The 20,612-nt window shown below is 40.5% G+C and overlaps 1 protein-coding gene and 1 pseudogene across 2 annotated transcripts in view; one reads left to right on the top strand and one right to left on the bottom strand.

Annotated features, from left to right (window-relative positions):
• The window catches only part of CCDC38 (coiled-coil domain containing 38), a 67,680-nt gene that overhangs the window by 32,167 nt on the left and 14,901 nt on the right, over positions 1-20,612 (top strand). For both annotated transcript variants that reach the window (XM_077954779.1, XM_015152467.3), the window contains 6 exons: positions 3,441-3,604; positions 3,699-3,779; positions 6,744-6,901; positions 10,760-10,858; positions 13,186-13,234; positions 20,422-20,491. In XM_077954779.1, the coding sequence (XP_077810905.1) occupies positions 3,441-3,604; positions 3,699-3,779; positions 6,744-6,901; positions 10,760-10,858; positions 13,186-13,234; positions 20,422-20,491 (621 nt within the window). The remainder of the gene's footprint in view (positions 1-3,440; positions 3,605-3,698; positions 3,780-6,743; positions 6,902-10,759; positions 10,859-13,185; positions 13,235-20,421; positions 20,492-20,612) is intronic.
• Positions 15,842-19,908, bottom strand: LOC144332987 (oocyte-secreted protein 4B pseudogene; annotated as a pseudogene).

Raw genomic sequence — 20,612 nt, 5'->3', positions numbered from 1 at the left:
TCTGGGTAACTTGTAATAGTTTTCAAAACCTGAAGTGGCTTCATGGCATCTTTATTTTTTTATTTATAGCAGAGTTGGGACATGAAATACCCATTTAAAAATTATTAACATTGACATATTGTGAATTTAATATTATAAACACTTTATGCCAATAAATTTGACAACTTAGATGAAATAGACAGAGTCCTTGAAAGATGCAAACTACCAAAGCCTACCCAAAAAGAAAGAAATAAATGGAATAGTTTTATGTCTCTTAAAGAAATTGAACTTACAGGTAAAAATCTTCTCACAAAGAAAAACCCAGATTTATTGGTTAATTCTGCCAAATATTTAAAGAAGAAATAAATTTAATTTTATACACACTGTTTCAAAAAAATGAGAAAGAGGGAATACTTCCCAACTCATGCTGTGAAGCCAGCATTACCCTCATATCAAAACTAGATAAAATGATTAGAAGACAAGAAAACTAAAGACCAAGATCTCTTGTGAGCATATATGCAAACATTCTGAACAAAATGTAACAAACCAAATCCAATAATACATAAAAATGATAATACATTATGACAAATTAGGGTTTAATCTAAGAATACAAAAGTAATTTAACATTTGAAAATGAATCCATGTAATACACATTAACAAATTAAAATTGAAAACCCATATGATTATCCCAATTGATGCAGAAAAACCACTCAACAATACCCAAAATTCATTCTTGATAGAGACTCTCAGCAAAGTAGAAAGAGAAGTTCCTCAACTTTATAAAAAGACATCTACTAGAAACTTATTACTAACATTATATATCTAATGGTGAAAGACTGAATGCTTTCCCCCTAATATTAGGAACAATGCAAGGATTTCCACTGCACCACTTCTTTTCATCAGTGTTCTGGAGGTCCTAGCTAGTGCAATAAGACAAGAAAAAGAAATGAAAGACATCCAGATTGGAAATGAAGAATTAAAACCGTCTTTATTTACAGACAACATGATCCTCTCTGCAGAAAATCCGAAGAAATCTATTTTAAAACTACCATAACGTACGAGTTATGGACCTAAAAAAATGGAGAGTGATACCATGTTCATTGATCCAAAGACTCAATATTGCTGAGATGCCAAATCTTTCCAGATTGATTTACAGATTAATTTATTTAATCTATAAATACAATCTAAATGCAAATCCCACGAGTCTTTCTTGTAGAAATTGAAAGACTGATTCTAAGTTTTATACAGAAATGCAAAGGACCTAGTTTCCAGAGCTATGAAGATCAAAAATGCTATCCTACTTGCAAGCTAAGAAGTTAGTCTGATACAGTTTCATAGTTTCAATAGAAGACACCAGACTCCTGGGTCAGAAATAAAGAATGGTTTCTTATTTATAGCCATTCCACCCCTGGGAATTTATCCAAGAAAAATAAAAGCACATGTGCTCATAGCAACCTTATTCGAAGTAGCCCAACGTAGGAAACAAGCCAAATGTCCATGAACAGGTAAATGGGTAACCAAACTGGGGTACATCATCATAACTGATCACTACTCAGCAATAAAAAGGAATTAGTTATGGATACTCTACAACATGGATGACTCAAAATAGTTATACTAAGTTTATAAATCCAGATAGAATAATAGTTCATACTATAATTTCACTAGATAAAATTCTAGAGAATGCAAGCTCGTCTATAGTGACAGAAGACAGGTCAGTAATTGCCTGGGAAAGGAGTTGGGGAGGAGGGAAGAAGGGATGGATTACAAAGGGCATGAGTAGACTTTTTAAGGTGATGAATATGTTCATTATTTTGATTGTGGTGATGATTTCCCAAGTATATACATATGTCAAAACTTACCAGATTGTATACTTTAAAAATGTGGAGTTTATTGGATATTATACCTCAATTAAGCTAGAAAAAAATTACAAAAATGATTCTACAATTACTCATCTTTTCTAACTATTATTTTTCCCCCTCTGCTGGATTATTGCCACCAACATACAAACATCCTACTATTTACTCCATCTTTTTTTTTTTTTTTTTTTGAGACGGAGTCTGGCTCTGTCGCCCAGGCTGGAGTACAGTGGCCGGATCTCAGCTCACTGCAAGCTCTGCCTCCCGGGTTCACGCCATTCTCCTGCCTCAGCCTCCCGCGTAGCTGGGACTACAGGCGCCCGCCACCTCGCCCGGCTAATTTTTTTTTTTATTTTTTAGTAGAGACGGGGTTTCACTGGGTTATCCAGGATGGTCTCGATCTCCTGACCTCATGATCCGCCCGTCTCGGCCTCCCAAAGTCCTGGGATTACAGGCTTGAGCCACCGCGCCCGGCCTATTTACCCCATCTTTTAAAACAACGCCACCCCAAAAACCCTCTTTAGATATCAATTTGGCTAACTCTGGGTAACTTGTTAGTTTTCAAAAACTGAAGTGGCTTCATGGCATCTTTATTTTTTTATTTATAGCAGAGTTGGGACCCTCTTTAGATATCACATTACATACCATGGTTGTTATCGCTTTAAAATCATCTCATTTCCATATTTTAAATTCATTTATATTATAATGTATGTGGCCTTATTTATGATTTTTTTTTTCCTGTATGGCATTAAAAACCCAAATGGGTCTGGGTGTGGTGGCTCACACCTGTAATCCCAGCACTTTGGGAGGCCAAGGCAGGCGGATTGCTTGAGCTCAGGAGTTTGAGACCAGCCTGGCCGACATGGCAAAAACCATCTCTACTAAAAATACAAAAATTAGCCAGGCATGGTGGTGTGCACCTATATAGTCCCAGTTACTTGAGAGACTGAGGTGGGAAGTTTGCTTGAGCCTGGATGTTTGAGGCTGCAGTGAGCCAAGATCACCCCACTGCACTCCAGCCTGGGTGACAGAGCGAGACCTTGTCTCAAAAACAAAACAAAACAAAAATCACCACGTGGATTCTTATATTCTATACCAAAAAAATAGAAGGAAATAGCAGGCAGATGTCAAAGTTGTGTTTGGGGATCTAAATAGGCCTTTTTGATTACAATTAGATGTGGTACCCTTGGGCTGGCTCCCAGGAATGCACCACTGGCATGGCAGAGTTGAAACTGCTTTCTCTCATGGTCTTCCTATTGGCAGAGATGCTGGTAGCTTTTGTGACTGCAGACAGCCCAGTTTCCCAAATCCCAGAAAGTACTAGAGGGTAATACACTGTAGGTAATACCAGATGCATCTGCTCTTTGGAGGAATATGCAGCTATTTTTTATTTCTAGGGCAGAGCTCTTTTGGAATAACACTGACCCTCTTCATAAAAGTAAGAGAGGGAAATTAGTCTCCCCTCTAATAATCCCCGAAAATAAAACTCCTTCAAGAAATAAAGTCCATTGCTCCAAGATTTAGGCATACTATTATTTCCAATACAAATGTTTACTTGCTGTGTGTGGAATCATGTTTTTACACCTCTGTCTTCAATGCCCCTAGTATGCTTTGTCAACCAAAAGAAACACAATCAAAAAGTTTGAAAAAGACATAGCAATGAGGGAACGGCAACTCAAAAAAGCAGAGAAAAAGCTCCAAGATGATGCACTGGCCTTTGAAGAGTTCCTTCGAGAAAACGACCAGAGATCTGTAGACGCTCTTAAATTGTTAGTTTCATCACTCTGGCCAAACCCCTCTCACCTCTTTTGTTTGTTTGTTTGTTTCTAAGAAGTAAATTAACAGATCTTCATTGCTTTTCAGGGCAGCACAGGAAACTATAAACAAACTCCAAATGACAGCAGAGCTGAAGAAAGCAAGCATGGAGGTACAAGCAGTGAAAAGGTGAGGGTGGGTACAATCTTCTCGTGGCCAAATTTCCACGACCCATTAAAACCTGTTTATGCCAGATAAGACCTAATAATCCTGATCATCCTTATCAGTTGATGATGTCATAAGTATGAACGAATTTTTAAAAATAAGTAACCTGTCCATCAAGCTTTGTTCCTGCCTGGGTATCAGGACAGTATGTGGCTGGAAAGTCTCTCTAACTTGTAGATACAGAAGCAAAGAAATTAGTTGAAGCAAAACAATCAGGAATAAACAATAAATTACTGTCTAAGTGCCCTTCTTCATTCATTCATTTTTTTCTTTGTATATTTTTAGTTTAGTCTGGTTGCACTTTTTCATTCATTCTGAGACGTTTTTTCCCCCACATTTTAACATCTCTGAAATTGGGACTCATTCTACAATTATCTTACAATCATCATGGGCAGTATTTTTTATGTTTATGCTTACATAGTAGAAACTAGTATTGTTATTAAAAACTAAGATCTGCTGGGCACACTGCTTGCCTCTCAGCTCCTTTGGAAGTTGAAGCGGGAGGACTGCTTGAGCCCAGGAGTTCAAGTGAAGTCTGAGCAACACAGCAGGACCCCATCCCTAGTAAAAATAAATAAAAATTAAAAAGCTAAGCTCTATAAAGAGAAAAAAGTATTGGAGCAGGTGTTGGGTAAAATTGTACCATTTGCCACCCCTTTTCAAACTTGGATGTTTCCTTCCATGGTCAAGGAAACTCACCTGAATTAATTTTTTTTTTTTCCTTTGAGAGGGAGTTTCGCCTTTGTTGCCCAAGCTGGAGTGCAATGGCGTGATTTCGGCTCACTGAAACCTCCACCTCCTAGGTTCAAGCGATTCTCCTGCGTCAGCCTCTCAAGTAGCTGGGATTACAGGTGCACACCACCACGCTTGGCTAATTTTTTGTATTTTTGGTAGAAACGGGGTTTCACCATGTTAGCCAGGCTGGTCTCGAACTCCTGACCTCAGATGATCCACCCACCTCAGCCTCCCAAAGTGCTGGGATTACAGGCATGAGCCACTGTGCCCGGCCTAACTAATTTTAAGTAGCTAAAGAAGCTTCCTTCTGTCATCATTTTTGGACACTAATTTCATGATTCAGCAGACACTGTAGTGTTGGTATCAGGTCAATGCTAAACTTACTTTTCCTTGGTGAGAACTTGATGCTTACCTCTCCTCTAGAACTAGGTCCTAGGCTTCTTACATCCTTCAGACAAGCTAGTCTGAAATGAAGCAGAGTTGATTTCTCGGAAACCAACTGCACTAACAGAATGTGTGTTTCACATTCTGGCTACAGTAGGCTCTTCTATTTTAGGAGCCTAAAACTGAAGCTGCTCCAAGATGGAGCATTTCCTTCTCTCTTTCACCCCCTAATGCAATTAGAAGATTCTATCCATTTATAGAATGTTTCTAGAGCTAGAGTAGCAGCCTCTATTTTAGTGCAAAGTACTGCATTTATGCACACTAGCCACCGAGTTAAGCCCTCCAAACGGCCTTGCCGAAGAGAACTTTTGATCGATTATGTGTCACATCATCCTAGAAAGGTGCAGGAGATCATAAAAAACAAGCCTGTAGTGGAGCAAGGGCAGCAGGTTCTCTACTCTCTTTATGGCTCGAGATGGCCCCAGGAGGCCTCCTCTACAGGTAGCGCTGGAAAGGGAAGGGGGCATCTTCTGAAGCTTTTGCTTGGAAGCTGTATCGTTCCAGCCAGTTGTCACCCCGTGTTCTTTGTAGCATATCCGGGAGGATTTCAATCTAAAACGGAGGCAGCCATAGAAGGAAGGGCTCCCATCAATCTTCCAACTGGTGATATGTGAGGCAGCCATTTACTGACCCTTGAATATCACTCTCGCACCAGGGCTGAAGGAAGCCTCTGACAGATAGAAATATTAAAGCTGAAAACACTGATACAAAGTACTATTGATAAGAGTATTGGTGAGGGTCTGAACAACGAAGGCTCTGAAAGATAAAGGTTTGGAAGCTCCCTTTCAAGTGGGCCTTCTTTTGTTACTTTAACATCCCTCTCTGTCCACTTTGTAATGTAATTACTATAATGCAATGTGAAGCTGGGCAAAAGTTTTTGGTCCAAGTCACTCAGTATTGGCAAGAGCTTGGGCATCTGAGTCAGACGGACCTGGGTTTGAGTACTGGCTCTACCATTTACATCTCCTTTCCAAGATAAGAACAATAGTACCTGTTTTAAAGTGCTGTCCTGAGGATAAGCATATGTCTGTAGTGTGTCCTGCCTACAGTAGTAGGTTCTCATTAAGTGTTAGTTTCTTTCTTCTCCTTACAAATGTACCACCTTTTGCTACTTTTTTTTTTTTTTTTTTTTTTTTTTTGATGGAGTTTGGCTCTCGTTGCCCAGGCTGGAGTGCAATGGTGCGATCTCGGCTCACTGCATCCTCCGCCTTCCAGGTTCAAGCAATTCTCCTGCTTCAGCCTCCCAAGTAGCTGGGATTACAGGCGCCTGCCACAACACCTGGCTAATTTTTTGTATTTTTAATAGAGACAGTGTTTCGCCATGTTGGCCAGGCTGGTCTCAAACTCCTGACCTCAGGTGATCTACCTGCCTGGCTTCTCAAAGTGCTGGGATTACAGGCATGAGCCACTGTGCCCGGTCCTGTTGCTACCTTCTAATTTTTCCCTATGTCTAAAATGTAATACAGTGTTTCCCACAGAAATAATAAATAAGTCGAGTAAAACTATCATGTCTATTCTAAATGTGTGTGTATCCTGGGACATGTTTTATTTAAACAGCATTCCTAAAGTTTTATTTCATCTCATTTCATATTTCACTGAAGCCCATATTTTTATGGCCATATTTATCCTTTTTGATAATTAAATTATTAATTCAGTACACAATCAAGAGCAAAAATTTTGTAAATTTTTTTTTAATGAACATGCTTTCACACAGATATACCTAATCATATCTTTCTTTCTTTTGAGTAGTGAAATAGCAAAAACAGAATTCCTCCTCAAGGAGTACATGAAATATGGTTTTTTTCTGCTGCAATTGTCTCCAAAACATTGGCAAATCCAGCAAGCACTAAAAAGAGCACAGGCATCAAAAAGTAAAGCCAATATCATCCTTCCAAAAATATTAGCAAGTAAGTTACTTATTCTCGACTTCCATGAAGTGAATATTCCTAACTCCAAAATCATCTGCTTCAATGTTTTTTATTTATCTAAATAGATTTTTTTTTAAAACAGAACCTAAACAAAGATTTTCACTATATCTGTTATTGTGTATCATTAATTTGGAAACTTGGGCTAATTTCAGATATAAAGTGCCTTTGTCCATTTGTGTTGCTCTAGAGGAACAGTTAAGGCTGGGCAATTTATAAAGAAAAGCAGTTTATTTGGCTCGCAGTTCTGCTGGCTGTACAAGAAGTGTGGTGCCAGCATTTATTTCAGCATTTATTTAATTATTACGTCAGGCTGCTTCCATTCATGGCAGAAGGGAAACGTGTACAGAGACCACATGGTGCAAGGAGAAGCAACGGTGAGGGGAAGCAGGTGCCAGGCTCTTTTCAACAAGGAGCTCTTGTGGGAACTAAGAGAGTGAGAACTCACTCATTGCTATCAGGATTGCACCAAGCCATTCACAAGGGGTCTACCCCCATGACCTGAGCATCTTTCACTAAGCCCCACTTCTGACACTGGGGACCAAATTCCAACATGAGATTTGGAGTGTAGCATAAAGCAATAAAAATATATGCATGGGGGAAAGATAAAATATATTATTTTCAACTGATATGGTAGCATACCTAGAAATCCCCTCTAAAACCCTGAGAGGCTATTTGATTTTATTAAAAGATTCTGTAAACAGACACTAAGTCGTTTATGTGGCTTTTTCTTTCTTTTTTTTTTTTTTTTTGAGACAGAGTCTTGCTCTGTCACCCAGAACTGGAGTGCAATGGAGCAATCTCGTCTCACTGCAACCTCTGCCTCCCAGGTTCAAGTGATTCTCCTGCCTCAGGCTCCTGAGTAGCTGGGACTACAGGTGCGTGCCCAGCTAATTTTTGTATTTTTAGTAGAGAGGGAGTTTCACCATGTTGGCCAGGATGGTCTCAATCTCTTGACCTTGTGATCTGCCCACCTCGGCCGTCATTTATGTTTTATTAACCTAAGTAAACTAATATTATTAATTAGAAAATACACAAGAAGGTGGGACATGGTGGCTCATGTCTGTAATCCCAGCATTCTGGGAGGCCAAGGCAGTCAGATAACTTAGTTTGGGACCAGCCTGGACAACATGGCAAAACTCCTTCTCCACAAAAAGCAAAATATTAGCTGGGCATGGTGACACGCACCTCCCAGCTACTCAGGAGGCTAAGATGGGAGGATCACCTGACCCCAGGAAGTCGAGGTTGCAGTAAGTCATGAGTATGCCACTACACTCCAGCCTAGGTGATGGAAGTGAGACTGTCTCAAAAAAGAAAGGAAGGAAAGGAAAGGAGAAAGAAAGAAGAGGAGGAGGAGAGGAGAGGAGAGAAAGAAAAGAAAAAAAACGAAAAGAAAAGAAAAGAAAGAAAAGAAGGAAATTAAATCTAAGAAAACAACCTGTCTCAAAAAAGAAGGCAGGTAGGCAGGCAGGCAGGAAGAGGAAGGAAGGAAGAAAGGAAGGAAGGGAGGAAGAAAGGAAAAGGAAAAGAAAGAAAGAAAGAAAGAAAAAAGAAAGGAAAGAAAGGAAAGAAAAGAAAAGAAAAGAAAAGAAAGAAAGAAAGAAAGAAAGAAAGAAAGAAAGAAAGAAAGAAAGAAAGAAAGAAAGAAGGAAAGAAAGAAAGGAAGGAAGGAAGGAAGGAACGAAAAAAAAAGAAAGGAAAGAAAGAAAGAGGAAGAAAGAAAGGAAAAGAAGAAAGAAAGAAGAACAAAAGAAAGAAAGAGGAAGGAAGGGAGGGAGGGAGGAAGGAAGGAAGGAAGGAAGGAAGAAAGGAAGGAAGGAAGGAAAATATACAAGGAAATTAAATCTAAGAAAACAATAACCTTAATGTGTGTGACCTGGAGATTTGAGAAATAGAAAACTATGTAACTATGTCATGTTTTCAGATAGAAAGATTGATATGTAAAGTTGCCAAATTGTCTAAAACTAATGTATAATTTTATGGAATTTTAAGTAAAATGTTACCAAAAATGTGACAGGGAATTGGGTCTTGGGTGGGGAGAGCTTTGCACAATGATCCAAAGGTTCATCTAGAAAGATAAGCAAATACTTTTGAATTAGGAAGGTAACGGGAGGAAGATTACAAATCCTTTAAAACTGTATATAATATATTATCATGGAATCTCAGGAATCGAAACAGTCATGTACTGGCATTAGGTCAGCTCAGCGGATCAGAGAAGGGCCCCATTACATATTTATAAGAATTTAACCAGGTGCAGTGGCTCACACCTGTAATCCAAGCATTTTGGGAGGCTAAGGAGGGAGGATTGCTTGAGCCAGGAGTTTGAGACCAGCTTGGGCAACATACTGAGACCTCATCTCTAAAAAAATTTAAAAATTAGCTGAACATGGTGGCACACAATTGTAGTTCTTCCACTAGGGAGGTTGAGGTGGGAGGATTGCTTGAGCCCAGGAGAAGGATGTTGCAGTGAGCCATGATGATGCCCCTGCACTCCAGCCTGGGCAAAAGACAGAGACCCTGACTCAAAAAAAAAAAAAAAAAAAAAAAAAAAAAAATGTAATAAGTGAAAGCGGGGTCACAAATCAAGGGGATGATTTGCACTTTCAACTAACAGGACCAGACTTATCCTCTTGCCTGAAAAACTGGATAAACATATGAAACAGGAATTTTCAGACATTGGACATCAAACAGCAAAGTAGATTGATCCCTTGGAGAGGGGAAACCAGTGAGGTGAGCCCTAGGATTGCCTCAGCTTACTACCTGGAGAGAGTTTCCAGGATGCAGTGCAGGGATGGGAGCCAGGGGCAGCCCAGCTGAGAACTGACGCCACTACTCCAGGATAGGAGCATTTACACCCCAGAAATTGGCGGACTACAAATCAGGGGGCGTTTGCTTTCTAGAGAGTTAGTTGTTAAACATTTACCAACACACCACTAATGGGTTCCCTGCTTGGTTCCCTGCATCCCTCACTGTGCCGAGTGTGATTAAATTAGGCCATATGTGTAAAGTGTTCAGACATGATAACATTTGGTTAAAGCTAAATGGTGTTGCACAAGAGAGAAAACAAGTGGGTAAAAAAAACCCAAGAAGTATTTGCATTTAGCAACTTAAGATTTAGTCCTTCTTGGGCCAGGTGCGGTGGCTCAATCCTATAATTCCAACAATTTGGGAGGCCAAGGCAGGCGGAGTACTTGAGCCCAGGAGTTGGAGACCAGCCTGGGCAACATGGTGAAACCCCATCTCTACAAAAAAAAAAAAAAAAAATTAGCCAGGCATACTGGTATATACCTGTAGTCCCAGCTACTCAGGAGGCTGAGGTGGGAGGATGGATTGATCCCAGGAGCTCAAGGCTGCAGTGAGCTGTGATGGTGCCACTGAACTCCAGCCTGGGTAAAAGAACAAGACCCTGTCTCAAAAAAAAAAAAAAAAGATTCAGTTCTGGGTTCATCATCTAAATAGAGAATGTTCAGACACTAGTTAAGTCTGTCAGTCCAGAGGCTTGAATACCTAACATTTGGGATTTTAGGAGTTACGACAGAAGGATGTTGAAAATGGAGATGTCCTAGCGCCCTACTGGTCAGTTCTCCTACCTTCTCCTATCCCAGAGACCAGTCCTTACTATCTGCATATTATGTTTGTTTATTACCATCTGCATATTACGTTTGCATATTACCATCTGCATATTATGTTTGCTGGTTGATGATGTCTCCAACTTATATTTCTGTCCCTGGAAGTTTTGACAATAACTCTATCTTCAGCCTGAGACAAAGCTCTCTTTCTCAGCAGTGTTTTTTCCCCCCATCTTTCTTTTTGTCTCTCCTTTTCATTTTCCATTTCTAGAATTATCATTACATTCGAGTAAAAAGGAAGGCATTCTTGAGGAGTTTGGGGGGACAGACATCCTTTCAGAAGATGCTTCTCAGGAAAGAGACAGCCAAGGTAAAAGTAGATTTGGGACTCATGAAAGTAAAACCTGAGAATGTCCATTTCAAAGTGGAGACAGGACTACAAGCCAGCCTGGAAAATGGAGGGCTGTGTCCACCCCACCCTCAGTCCTAGCAGCCAGGGGCTCTGGTTCTCTCTCTCATGTTATCACAAAATGCCGAGAGGTGCACGAGTGGATAGAATAGGCAGAGAATCAGAGGAAGAGGGTCCCTGAAACATCCCCTGGCTAACCAGCACATGTCCTAAAGTCCTTCCAAGCTGAGGCGCCTCGTTTCTCTGGCGCAGGCCTGCCTTCTGCTGTTGACAGGCCCACTCCCAGGGCCCAGAAAACCAGGCCATTTGCAACCAGGTGACTGCCTTTGGCCAGTGATTCAGAGAATTAACCCTTGGGAAAAGGATTAATTTAGAGCAGAGGTAGTTCTAACCTACCCACCATCAACTCCAAGAAGTCCTTCACTATCACCGTCCCTCCCTGGTGGAATGACCCTCCTTCTCCCGCTCTGCATCACAAATTCAGACCAGAGATTTGGCCCCACTGGGCTGTGCTATCTGGCCCCAGTGTTTTGGTGGTGTTTGGCTCGGTGGCCAATGTTTAAAAATCAGCACATGTAGGCCAGGCATGGTGGCTCACACCTTTACTCCCGGCACTTTGGGAGGCTGGGGCAGTGGATGACTTGAGCCCAGGAGTTCAAGACCAGCCTGGGCAGCATGGCAAAACCCCATATCTGCCAAAAATACAAAAATTCGCTGGGTGTGGTGGTGCATGCCCATAGTCCCAGCTGCTCGGGAGGTTGAGGTGGGAGGATCACTTGAGGCCAGGAAGTCGAGGCCACGGTGAGCAGTGATGGTGCCACTGCACTCCAGCCTGGGTGACAGAGTGAGACCCTGTCTCAAAATAAATAAATAAATAAATAAAGTAAAAATAAGCATATCTCATGAAAAAAAATCTGTATTTCTATCTTCTCTTGAAAACCACAAGATTTGATGTCTGGGATCAAGTTGGGAACTTTCCCGTGGGAGGGGTCTGATCTCTCATGTTGCTTTGTCTTTATTGGGACCACTCCACTCCTTTACCTGCCCTGCCCTGTATCCATCCGAGTTTGCAGCCCCTAATACAGGCTGACCCCTGGGGACTCCTTTTCTCCTGTATCCTACTATCAACCTTGGAATGTATTTAGTGGTGGGATAAAGGTCAGGAATACAAGTTGCCTGCCCAGAAATGACCCTGGTATGAGCCTGAAGCATTGTGCATCTGGCCAGCTGATTGAAAAGTAAACTCTTTTGGGCTGTGAGGCTACTTTGGCTCACTTTAAGACATATTATTTTGCCTGTTGGAGGATCTAGAGTAGGGTGTGGGGGCAGGGGTGGGGTAGAGGGAGTGGGAGGTGGTGTCAATGTTCTCTTCTCTTTGAAATTTTGAATATAGAAGTTTCTCAGTTTAAATAACACCTCTTAACAATACTTTTTAGTAGTACATGTTAGGGTACCAGCTTAAAAGCTGAGATAGGCCCGGCGCGGGGGCTCGTGCCTGTAATCCCAGCACTTTGGGATGCTGAGGTGGGTGGATCTCCAGAGGTCAGGAGTTCGAGATCAGCCTGGCCACCATGGTGAAACCCCATCTCTACTAAAAATACAAAAATTTGCCGGGCTTTGTGGCGGGCACCTCTAATCCCAACTACTCGGGAGGCTGAGGCAGGAGAATCGCTTGAACCTGGGAGACAGAGGTTGCAATGAGCCAAGATCACACCATTGCGCTCCAGCCTGGGCAGCAAGAGCAAAACTCCATCTCAAAAGAAAAAAAAAAAAAGCTGAAACAATAATTTAAGATGGTGACGGGACCCATCCGGTTGGTTCTTCTTCATCCATTTTTTCGCCTTCTTTCCTTTACTCACCATGTATTTGTTGGAGACATAAATATTTCAGGTGCTCTTCAAGACCCCACGTACACAAACACAAATAGTACATAGTTCTGCACTCCTGAACTACACACTATAATGGGGTGAGTGATATATAGTTATAGACAGTGAGGGCTTTGGAGGGAAAAGCCAAAAATGTGATCTCTCCCTGAGGCATTTAGAAGAGTGTGTGCCTTTCATTTTATTCTTATGCGTGCAACTCAGTTTCAATAGAATAAAAGACCTCCAATTTCTATGCAATTATTCCAATAATAAAATAATTTTTTAAATAAAGAAGTAATGGGCATGTCTGTGCAGAAAAATGAATACCTTGCCCCAAGTGCATGGGCTTATTTCTAATTCCATGTTATTTCTCTTCACTCCACCATCACCAACGGCACGGCCTCACCTGGACATTTTGAACAGGAAAGCCAAGCAGAATCCTGACTCGCACCTCAGAGAAAATCAAATCAAAGTACAGTATATACTTGACTAACTCCCTTGGGAACTGGGAATGGTTTTCAGCAAATAACTTTTAGCCTTTTCTCAACATCTATGTCATGTATCCAAAACTGTTGTAAGAGATCCTGGAGGCAGTGGTGCCATCTCTGTGCACTCCTGAGATCTCACAGGCCTCTCTCCATTCTTTGTTAAGTATCTATAGCTATTATTTGCAGAAACTATCTGCCCCCTTGCATCTTGGGTCTTTGCTTCTCAGAATCCACTGCCCTATTTTTTATTAAGCTATTCTGCTAGCCTGTGTGTTTGCAGTTTCACCATGTGATTCAAAATTGCCGCAATTAGGATCATAAAGTATTTTGTTGTTGTTGTTTTCCCCCCTCACTTAATTGTTCGCTCATTTGTACTCATTATGTCAGAAGTCACTCGTTCTCAACCCTTTCTACCCCAAGACAGCTTCTTTAAGAAAATATGTTGATGCCTGGGTTGGGTACACCAGCCCAGAGGAAGGGATCTGGGCCAGCATCACAGTATCATGACAATCTCTGAGGAAAACAGAAACATTTTGCTGTGAATTCTAGGCACCCTCTGAATTCTGGACATCCGCTTCTGTGGCACTTGGCAATCGCTATTTTTTGTAATTAAATGTTCATTTTGAGATCGTTTTAGATTCACACGCAATTGTAAGAAATAGTACAGAGAGACTTCATATACCCTTTACCCAGTTCCCTCCAATGGTATCATCTTGCAAAACTGTAGCACAATACCATAACCAGGATATTGACATGGATGCCATCAAATACAGAACATTAGCGCGGGGTTCTTCATGTTGCCCTTTTATAGTCACATCCACTTCCCTCTCCCACCTCCCCTTAACCCCTGGCAACCACCAATGTGTTCTCCATTTCTATGATGGTGTTATTCCAAGAATGTTCTATAAATGGAAATCTACGGTATGTAATCTTTTGGGATTGGGTTATTTTGCTAAGCATAATTCTCTGAAGATTCACCTAAGTTGTTCGGTCTATCAGTAGTTGGTTCCTTTTTCTTGTTGAGTAGTATACTATGGTATGGACGTGCTGTAGTTTATTTGCTCATTGGAGACCATCTGGATTATTTTGAGTTTGGGGATATAATGAATAAAGTTGCTAGCAATATCTTTGTTCCACCTTTTGTGTGAACATAATTTTCACTTCTCTGGAATAATTAGAATGTAATGCCTGGTTGGGTGGTAGATGTGTGTTCAGTCTTTTTTGTTTTTGTTTCCTTTTCGAGATGGTGTCTTGCTCTGTAGACCAGGCTGAAGTGCAATGGCACAATCTCCGCTCACTGCAACCTCCACCTCCCAGGTTCAAGCAATTCTCCTGTCTTGGCTTCCTGACTGCGATTACAGGCGCCTGCCACCACGCCCAGCTAATTTTTGTTATTTTTAGTAGAGACGGGATTTCACCATGTTGGTCAGGTCAGTCTCGAACTTCTGACCTCAGGTGATCCACCCGTCTCGGCCTCCAAAGTGCTGGGATTACAGGAGTGAGCCACCACACCCGGCCACATGTTCAGTTTTTAAAGAAATTGATGAATTGTTTCTCAGAGTGACTATATCACTTGACATTCCCACCAGCATTATTTGTGGGGTCCAGTTTCCTCATATCCTCAACAGCATTTGGTGTTTGCACTGTCTTTTATTTTAACTATTCTGTTAGGTATTAATTTGATTTTCCTAGTAGCTAATGGTGTTGCGCATCTTGTCGTGTGCTTGTTTGCATCTTTATATCCTCTGATGAAATATCTATTCATATCTTTTGCTCATTTTCTAACTGAATTGCCTTTTAAAAAAAACTGTTGGATTTTGAAAATTCTGTATATAATTAGATATTAGTCCTTTGGGGATATGTGGTTTGCAAAGAATTTCTCTAAGTGTGTAGACTGTCTTTTTATCCTCTTAATAAGCTCTTTTGTAGAGTGAAAGTTTTAATTTTGATGAATTTCGAGTTATGAATTTTTACTTTTATAGTTCATGCTTTTGGTGTCAATTCTAAAACATTTTCCCTAGCCTTAGACTCAAAGATTTTTTCCATATTTTTTCTTAAGTGTTTTATAGTTTTACGTGTAAGTTTGTGATCCATTTTCCATTTTGAGTTAATTTTTGTATAAAGTGTGAGGTTTAGATTGTGGTGATGGTGTTTTTTTGCCTGTGTATCTCAATTGGTCCTGCACCATTTGTTGAAAGGGCATCTTTCATTGAATTGCTTTTGCACCTTTGTCAAAAATCATGTAAGCATATTTACTGGGGCCTATTTCTGGATTCTCTATTCTGTTCCATTGATCTATATAACTGTCCTGCCACATGATCTTGACTATTGTAGCTATTACTTTTTTATTTTTATTATTTAATATAGGCAAGGTTTATTACGTGTGGTCTTGATTTCACATACAAAGTTAGAATGGCAATTACACTTAAAATTAACTCATTAAAACGTGTAAATATCACAGTATAGATATGTTATCCAAAATCCAAAGGTAGTGAAACTGGTAACATACTGCTACTTATCTTTGGACAGATACAACCATAGTATTAATGGAACTGGTTCCCGGACAAGTATGTACCACTTGCTCCCATGCCTTAGGGAGGAGAGGATGTTATAACACAGGCGGTATTGATGCAATGACTCGTGAATAGTTGCTCCTAATTAACACTGCTAAAATTAGGTTCACATGTTTCACTTTGTGTGGGAGCTGATGACTCTTGTTCTTCTGTGTTTTGAGTGATATCTTTCAAGGTGTTGACATCAAATCCACTCATTCCAAAATGCATCACAGATGGGAATTTAAGCCTCTTTACAAAGCAAACCACTAGAAATTATAGGTAGTATGCAGCACTGATCTGTAACTGATCTCTGATAATATAGCAACATCATTTCTTTGGAACATAATTTTCTTGATCCTACAAGAAGTGACAGGGTAAGAAAACTTATAGTTAAATGGCAACAGTCTTGTTACAGGACAGTTATCTCCCAGGTGTATGTCGCTAGTTTTAATTTCTGTGTTGTTATCAAAGGGCCTTATTTTCATTCTGACTAACAATCAATTATCAGGACACGTTGAAACTATTGCAAGTCAGACAGTGACCTAGGCCATCAGTAGTCAACTCAGTCATTGCTGCAGTCCAGTGTCTTCTTTATCCACTGAAGATCTGTGTCTTAGGTCTGGGTTGAGTCCAGAAGAATTCCAAAACAATAGAGAAAACAGGAAGGACCTGCCTAAGAGCACAGACGTCTTCATTGCTCCAGATTCCAAGACACAACACAGGGAACGGAAAATGGCCTGTAGCTATTAGTCTTAAGGTCAGGGAGACTTCTTATGTAATTCCTCTTTTTCAAAACTGTGTCGGCTATTCTAGCTCCTTTTTCTTTTTATATAAATTTTAAAATAATCTTATCTACATCTACAAAAAATCTTTCTGGAATTATGATGGGAATTGTGTTAAGTCTTTTTATGGGTTGAATTATGTCCCCCACAAAGATAAGTTGAAATCCTAACCCCGCTGGGCACAGTGGCTCAAGCCTGTAATCCCAGCACTTTGGGAGGCCGAGACAGGCGGATCACGAGGTCAGGAGATCGAGACTATCCTGGCTAATACGGTGAAACCCTGTCTCTACTAAAAAATACAAAAAAACTAGCCGGGCGAGGTGGCGGGCGCCTGTAGTCCCAGCTACTCGGGAGGCTGAGGCAGGAGAATGGCGTAAACCCGGGAGGTGGAGCTTGCAGTGAGCTGAGATCCGGCCACTGCACTCCAGCCTGGGTGACAGAGCGAGACTCTGTCTCAAAAAAAAAAAAAAAAAAAGAAGAAAAAAAAAAAGAAATCCTAACCCATGGTACTATGTACATGACCTTATCTGGAAAAAACATATTTTTTATTACACCTTTGCAGATGTAATCAAGGTAAGATGAAGTCATTAGGGTAGACCCTTAATTCAGTATGACTGGTGTCCTTACAAGAGAAGAGACACAGAGACACAGGGAGAATGCCATGTAATGACAGAGATTGAAGCGATGTGGCTGCAAGCCAAGGACTGCTGGCAACAGGAGCAGCTAAGAGAAAGGCATTAATAGATTCTCCCCTAGAGCCCTCAGAGAGAACATGGCCTGTTGACACCTTGATTTTTGACTTCTAGCCTCCAGAACTGTGAGAGAATAAATTACTGTTGTTTTAAGCTGTTGTTTGTTACATCAGTCCTAGGAAACTAACACAACCCTGTATATCAATTTGGGGAGAACTGATTTCTTTACTATGCTACATTTTCCAATCCATAAACACAGTCTGCCTCTCCATTTGTTTAGATCTTCTTTGATTTCTTCAGCCTTCTGTAGTTCCCAGCTTACAAATCCTATACATGTTTTGTTAGATTTATAGCAAAATATTTTTGTCTTTTCTTTTTGAACAAGTGTAAATGGTATTGTACTTTTTATTCTGGTGTCTATGAAGTCATTGCTAATATAGAGAAATACAATTGATTGTATACCCTGACCATACTGAACTCACTTATTAGTTCAAGAGTTTTGTTTTGTTTTTAAAGATTCCTTTGGATTTTCTACGTAGACCATTATGTCATTTGCACATAAGGACAGCTTTATTTCTTCCTTTCTGATCTTTATGCCTTTTATCTTTTTTTCTTGCCTTATTGCAATGGGTAGAACTTTCAATGTTGAATAAGAGTAGATGGAGCAGTTATCTTTGTCTTGTTCCCAGTCTTGAAAGGATTTAGTTTTTCACCATTAAGTATAATGTTAGCTGGAGAATTTTTGTAGATGTAGATACTCTATCAAGTTAAGAAAGTTCTTCTCTGTTCCAGTTTTCCTGAGAGTTCTTATCAAAATGAGTGTTGAATCCTGCCAAATGCCTTTTCTGCATCTAGATGCACACAGTAACATGCAGACACCACATTCGCTCCCTCAGAAAGCTCACCACTCTCCTAGTCTCATCCATTCATTCAACAAATATTTATTGAGTGCCCTAACAATAAATAAAAGACCATCTCTGCCCTCATGGGGCTTACCATTTAGGGAGGAAGACGGACAAGTTGATTGCAATACAATGTGATAACGTTATTAGAAGGATAAGCCCAGAGTGCCACAGGCATGCAAAGGTAGGACTCTTAACCCAGAGGAGAGGTGAGGGCATGGGAGGGCAAGGGCAGGATCGGTGAATGTGCTTCAGAGCAGGTTGCCTCTAAGCTGAGTCTATGAGAGGAGGAGGAGTTTGTGAGGACAAGCTCTGGAAGAGGGAGTGCTTTCTGGTACAGAGATGACAGAGTTTGGTTGTGTCAGAATGACTGGTTTATCATTCTGGGTAAAAAGGGGAGAGGCTCAAGGAGTATATGGGCACTGCACCATAAGCAGGGAAGTGGTGATACTATCTATCTCAGCAGTCTGTGCTTTGTTCCAAGGACCCTGGGGAGACACTGAATGTTTTAAGGAAGAGTAAGACAGAGACCCAATCCTATTTGCACTTTAGAAAAATGGATGTGGCAGTATTTTAGAGAATGAAATGGTGGAGGACAAACTAGAGATACAGTGGCCAGTTAGGAGCCTATTGTCGCAATTCAGGTGAAAGAGATTGGACTGCCTAAACCAGATAATGGCATCGGGAACAAAGAAGGAAAGGCTGTGAGAGACATTAGGGAAGTGGCATTGACAGGACTTTGAAGGGCTTATGTAAAGATTGAGGGAAGTGTCAGGAAAAGAGAGTGGTTACAGATAACTCCCAGATTACTAGCATGGTCTTGCCATCCAATAATATTGGGAATCCAGTAAGAGGAGCAGGCCCGCCTGAGGAAAAAGAGAAGGAGTGTGATTTTGGATGTTCGTTTTAGCTCCCTATGGGACAGCCTTGTGGGTACTGACGTCCAGTTGAAGGTTGAACACCGAAATCTAGAGCTCAAGAAAGAGATAGAGATGTGGGAGTCATTGGTGTATTAGCAGTGGTTGAATCCATGAGAGGGATGAGGTCTCCCCAAAAGAATGGGTAGAAGGAGAAGGGAAGAAGACTGAGGAGGAGCCCAAAAGACGACAAAAGTATCAGAGAGGTGGGAAGAGAGTGACTAGAAAGTGATGTTGCTCAACCCAAGAGCAGAGAAGGTAGACTGTAATATCAAATGCTTTCTCAGGGTATGTTTCCCTAAAACTAATCTATGTCCCTGGCCTTTTCTGTTTTCCCACACCTTCTCTCCAACTGCTCAACAGGCAGCTCCAGGTGTGTATTTTGTCCCCTCAAACTCAACATGAATAAAGCAAATATTAATCTTTTTCTTATCCCATCTGTAAGCCATTTTCCTTCCTATGAGTGCTACCTCCATTTTTCCAGGCTCCAGACCACAAATGTTGGAGTCATCTTTGTCTCTTCTCTTATGGCCCCAAGACCCCTTTCTATTTTTGGTTCCCATTATTTCGTTTTTCCATATATCTCTAAATTCTCCTCCCTCCCCATACACTTACTCATCGTTGACATCATCACTGCCCTCTATCTGAAAATGTTAATGACCTAGATCACACCAACAGCCAACTTACTCTGTCCCTATCCCTGCCTCTTTAATATTGCAATCAGTTTCCATTCATCTTTCTTACAGGATTTTTCCAGAGCCACTTTTCAAGCCACATGATTATGCTTTAAGGAGGTACCTCATTGTCCATCGCCCCAACCAACATTTTGTCAGTCTGATTAGAAGATATTTTGAGAAGTAAAATCTGCTCTTAAAGAGAGAAGCATTGCCTTACTTGGGGACAGTCAGAAGGCTGTGATACAGCTTTCACTTTGAGCAGTAGAGCACATTTAGATTCTCAAGAAGAATGTATTCAAAGGGACAAAGGGATGAGGCAATGTAGGCTGTCATGTATTTCTTTAAAAATAAAGTTACCTTACTTTATAGATACACCTCAAATAATTGGTACCATATGGTATGGCCCTCCCATGTGGTCTCATTGTTTGTGTATGTCAGCTTTGTCTGGGACAGAATCCAATTTTCTTTTGTATATTCATGGAATCCATTGATTTCTGCAATCAGCAGTTCCCTAAAGGGCTAAACTTGCTATTGAAAATAATTATGTTACAGTTGCATTCCAAAGACAATTTAGAAAGGAATGCAAACCTGTTGACAGAAAATGGCTCACAAATCAGACATTTTCTTTTTCTTTTTTCTTTTACAGCCTGACTGAAAGTTTCGGTTCAGAAGACAGTTTGGAATTCCTTTTAGATGATGAAATGGACTTTGATTTGGTAACTAGATTATATTTGCTGGTTTAAATATTGTGTTTGGTGAAAAATATTGATGATCATTTATTCTTTTGAAATTAAAATATTTCATTCAAAATATTGCACAAAACCTTCCAGAAAGAAA

The sequence above is a fragment of the Macaca mulatta genome, chromosome 11 (genome assembly GCF_049350105.2).
Source record: "Macaca mulatta isolate MMU2019108-1 chromosome 11, T2T-MMU8v2.0, whole genome shotgun sequence".
NCBI classification, from domain to species: domain Eukaryota; kingdom Metazoa; phylum Chordata; class Mammalia; order Primates; family Cercopithecidae; genus Macaca; species Macaca mulatta.
This window is presented reverse-complemented; position numbering and strand designations above follow the sequence as displayed.